Source organism: Cyprinodon variegatus, unplaced genomic scaffold (assembly GCF_000732505.1).
Source record: "Cyprinodon variegatus isolate N-32 unplaced genomic scaffold, C_variegatus-1.0 Scaffold835, whole genome shotgun sequence".
NCBI classification, from domain to species: domain Eukaryota; kingdom Metazoa; phylum Chordata; class Actinopteri; order Cyprinodontiformes; family Cyprinodontidae; genus Cyprinodon; species Cyprinodon variegatus.
In genome coordinates this window covers 79,330-83,443 of record NW_015151288.1, presented here as the reverse complement: position 1 = coordinate 83,443, position 4,114 = coordinate 79,330, and the positions used below count along the sequence as shown (strand labels likewise).

The 4,114-nt window shown below is 38.2% G+C and overlaps 1 protein-coding gene across 1 annotated transcript in view; it reads right to left on the bottom strand.

Annotated features, from left to right (window-relative positions):
- LOC107099069 (steroid 17-alpha-hydroxylase/17,20 lyase-like) overlaps positions 1-3,672 on the bottom strand; it is an 11,571-nt gene extending 7,899 nt beyond the window's left edge. The window contains exons 1-2 of the mRNA XM_015397038.1: positions 3,425-3,672; positions 1,303-1,423 (exon numbers count right to left, since the gene is read on the bottom strand). Coding sequence (XP_015252524.1) covers positions 1,303-1,423; positions 3,425-3,672 — 369 coding nt within the window. The remainder of the gene's footprint in view (positions 1-1,302; positions 1,424-3,424) is intronic.
- Between the last annotated feature and the right edge of the window lie 442 nt (positions 3,673-4,114).

Here is a 4,114-nt window from a genome sequence, read left to right as displayed (position 1 = left end):
TTTTTTCAATCAGATGTAAAAAAAAAAAAAATATTAATAAAAACCAGTTTCCTTTTTACAGTGTAAAAGTAAAACTGGGTAAAATAAAGAAGTTGGAAAGAGGACTGTAAATGACAAAACTGAACAACAGCTTGTATATTTTTACCCTTTAAACTTCTACAAACCGCAATTATTGAGTAAATAAACGTGAAAATCCCCCATTTGGCCACCAGGAGCCACTGCAGGCAAATGTCATTGTAAATAAAATAAGAAAGAAACCTGAAGGAATGAACAGTGAACAGCTTCACCAGCCGAAGTAGGAATGCGTCAGTGGTCACCATGATAAGTGCTGTCTGAATAGTGCTGGCAGTCAGGAAGAAGCTAGGAAGAGGAAGCAGGATGCCTCACAGTGTTTAACTAAAATAGTTGATTTCTTCACTTATACTCAGTGTGACACATGCTAGTCCTCACTGTTTTGCATTTTATAGCCAACTTTTTTTGTTGGATTTCTTTCCAAATTGCTGTAAGCCCAATTTGATCAGTGCCGTTCAATGGCGTCCTTAAATCTAAAGGCTGTCTGGATTCCGCACAGCAATCATGGAGATCCTTTGCTAACCTGGATAGTGATCTTACTCTGTACCCCAAGAAAGGTGAAGGAAGAGGAGCTAGAATTTGCAGTGATTTTGAAATATGGAGTCATCAGTCAGGTCATCAGTCCATCGCAGGGCAACACAGAACATATAACCATTCACACACACCTAAGGAGAATTTAAAGAAGCCAATTAACCTAAAAGTCATGTTTTTGGACTGAGGGAGGAAGCCGAAGTACCCGTAGAGAACCCACACATGCTCAGAGAGAACATGTAAACTCCATGCAAAAAGACCCCAGGCAAGGAATCGAACCAAGAACCTTTTTGCAGCAAGGCAGCAGGGCTACCCAATCCACCACTGAATAGATGGTTTAGACCTTTATCGACATGTCTTATTTTTTTCTTGCCTAAACTGGGAGTTGCTGTTTGTTTTACCCTGGAGTAGGACCTAAGAACGGGAGCTAGGAGCTGTAATTTGAGGTATTCTAAATCAGCCAATGACCCATTCTTCTAATAAGAAAAGTTACATTTCAAAAAGAGGATTTCTATTTTATGTTTTCAGGCTAAAAGAAACACACCTTAGACATCAATTATAACACAAACACCCCCCCTTTTCTTAATTAAAATATTTAATAAGCAAAGAGCATAACAATGAGATTCTGGCCTGACTTTCTGCTGGAAAGTTTTTGAGGTTCTGACATAATTCAGGCTGTTCTGTTTTGGCATGTCTGACCATGTTGGGACGTCCAGCGAAGTCCTTGCCCCTCTGAAGCAGCACCTCTCTGGCATGTTGGTGGTCGTTCACCACCAAGGTGTAGTGAGGGCCCAGGTAGAGCGCAAACAGGGGTCCATACCTCAGAGACAAGCAGACGGTTACAGAGGATCATCCACCGTGGTCACTTCTCTAAGAATCACTTTACTGTCCAGGACATTAATACTTGTTTTAAATGTAAACATCTGTAAACTAATCCATGGGGAAGTTATTCCTGCATCACTTTATTTACCCTTAATTTGAATAGGTAAATTAGATGATTTGCCAATGGAATGAGTATTTTTACTCTTAAAATAAGATATTTAGATAATATGCACTTGAAACAAGACAATGCAATTGTGTTTTCCTATTTTAAATCTAAATTGTCTTGTTCCATTGGCAAAATGTCCCTTTTTCCTTCTCAATTCAAGAACAAATGCACTTATCTTAAGAAATAACTTATCTAGATTTTGATTTATTCCAGTGTATTTCACTTATTAAGAGCAATAATCTATAAAAAAAATTTCCAACCCCATGTTAACCACTTGAAACCTGAATTTCTTACATAATTTTGCCTTCAAGTAGTTGCCAAACTGAGATTGCTCTACTGACACAAAAAAGAAATAGAAAAGTGAGTATATTGCAAATCTGTGACAGTTTTTAGGGACAATGAGACAGTTTGTCGCATATTTGCATCAATAGGCATCAATGGGCTTTAAACTAGTCCCCCGAAACATAACTAGTCTCTCCAAGTCCACCTTATTGATGACGTTATAGTGTTTGCATTTAATGAAAAGTAAATTAGATCTTCAAAAATTAGCGCTTATTTTACACTGGAAAAAATTGAAATCTAGACAAGATTTTTTTTTTCTTAAAATAAGTGAATTTGTTCTTGGTTTGAGGAGATAAGAGACATTTTGCCGATGGAACAAGACAATTTACACTTAAAATAAGAAATGCAATTGCATTGTCTTATTTCAATTGCATGTTATCTAATTATCTTATTTTAAAAGTAAAAAATCTAATTTACTTACTCAAATTAAGGGTAAATAAACTTATTTCTATATGTTTTTCCAGTGTACATTGCAAAAATGATTTAGAAACAAGAAATAAAATTCTTAAATCAAGAGTATTTACCCTTAATTTTAGTAGCTAAATGGGATTATTTGCCAATGGAATGAGTATTTTAACACTTAAAATAAGATAATTAGATAATAATGCAGTTGCTTTTTCTTATTTTAACTCTTAACTGTCTTCTTCCATTGGCAAAGTGTCTCACTTACCTCCTTAATTAAAGAACAAATGTACTTAGTTTAACAAATAATGACTTATTTAGATTTCTTTTTTTTTGCAATGTATATATCAATCCGCTGGTTTCCAATTAACTAACCTAACATTTTTAAATACTTTTTCACAAAATCCCCCATAAAACGCAACAGGATTTATTAAATATTATTCAGCTCTAAACATTTATTCATGTGTTAATATCCTGCAGATATTGACCAATTCTTCTACATGTTAACTAACCCATGCAAATCTAAACAGGAGGTTAATAACACTGGGATCAACAAGAACTAGTTTAAGGGTTCTAACCAATGATTGTTGAACACATTTCAGTTCTTTTTGCATGCGACCATAGACTAGTTATAATAAAGATTAACTTGTCTGCTGGTGAAGATCCTCAGTCATCCAGGTCATAGTCGCTCCAAAAAAGTTAAAAAAACAATCAACTAGACTTTGTTTCCAAGTTTGAAGATGTTTCGCTTCCCATCCAGGAAGCTTTTTCAATTCAAAATGTCAGAAATAGTGTTGAGTTAACTTCTCTCTACATGATTTAGTACAAGTTTCAATAAATCATAGCAACTAGTCCTTTGAAAGATAAACTATTTCATCCAAACCCAAACTTCCCAGCAATCAGGGACCTTTCCCACAGAAAGTAGTCATTGCAGATGATTAGTTTTCTCTACTAGTCGTTTCCAGAGATAACTATTGTTTACTAGTCCTTTCAGAATCTTAGTCGTGTTAACTAGTCCCAGCAAGTTCACCCTCTGTTATAGAAGGTCTACAATGAGAATCTGGACCCTCTCAGCCTCCCTGGTCTCACCTGTAGGCCAGCTGGGTGAAGAGGAGGTGGGGAGGAAGGCCTCCCCCCAGCCAGGGGAGGCTTCCCAGGACCGGGAGGTGAGGCAGGCAGGGGATGGAGCCCCGAGCCGCCGCGCCGCCGCTCACAGGTTTGGCGTTAAGACGGAACCGACGGGACGCCAGAGCCAAGACAATCACTAGAACTAGGACGGAGAGGAGGACGGGTGGAGAGAAGGAGGCGCTGATGGAGGAGAGCAGAGCGCTGAACATGGCTGCAGAGGAGAATGAGGGGAGGAGGAGGAACCCTGACTTTAATGAGACTTAGTCTGGGAGGAACCTTGGAGAGGTCAGAGGTCACGTCTGTGTGTTGTTATTACAGATTTGTGACCATGAGTGCGTCTGAGCGTGTTTGTCTTCATCAGGCGGCCTTGGTCTTATCAGGTTGAATGCCATGGGTTACCGTGGAAACCTTAAAGGAGAACAGCAGCCTGCTCTGTTCAGGTCTGGGCAGAAGGACCGTCTGATAGACATTTTGATTGTTTTTAAGGTGGAACATAGAAGACTCTTCTGCCAAACCCAGTCTGACTTGACTGGTTCTGGACTCAGTTTGGGGAAATTTACCCGTTTAATCAGGATCCAAAAAGCTGAAGTTAAAAAACTAACAACTGGACTTTGTTTTCCAAAGAAGTTTTCTCAATTTAAAATGTCTTTA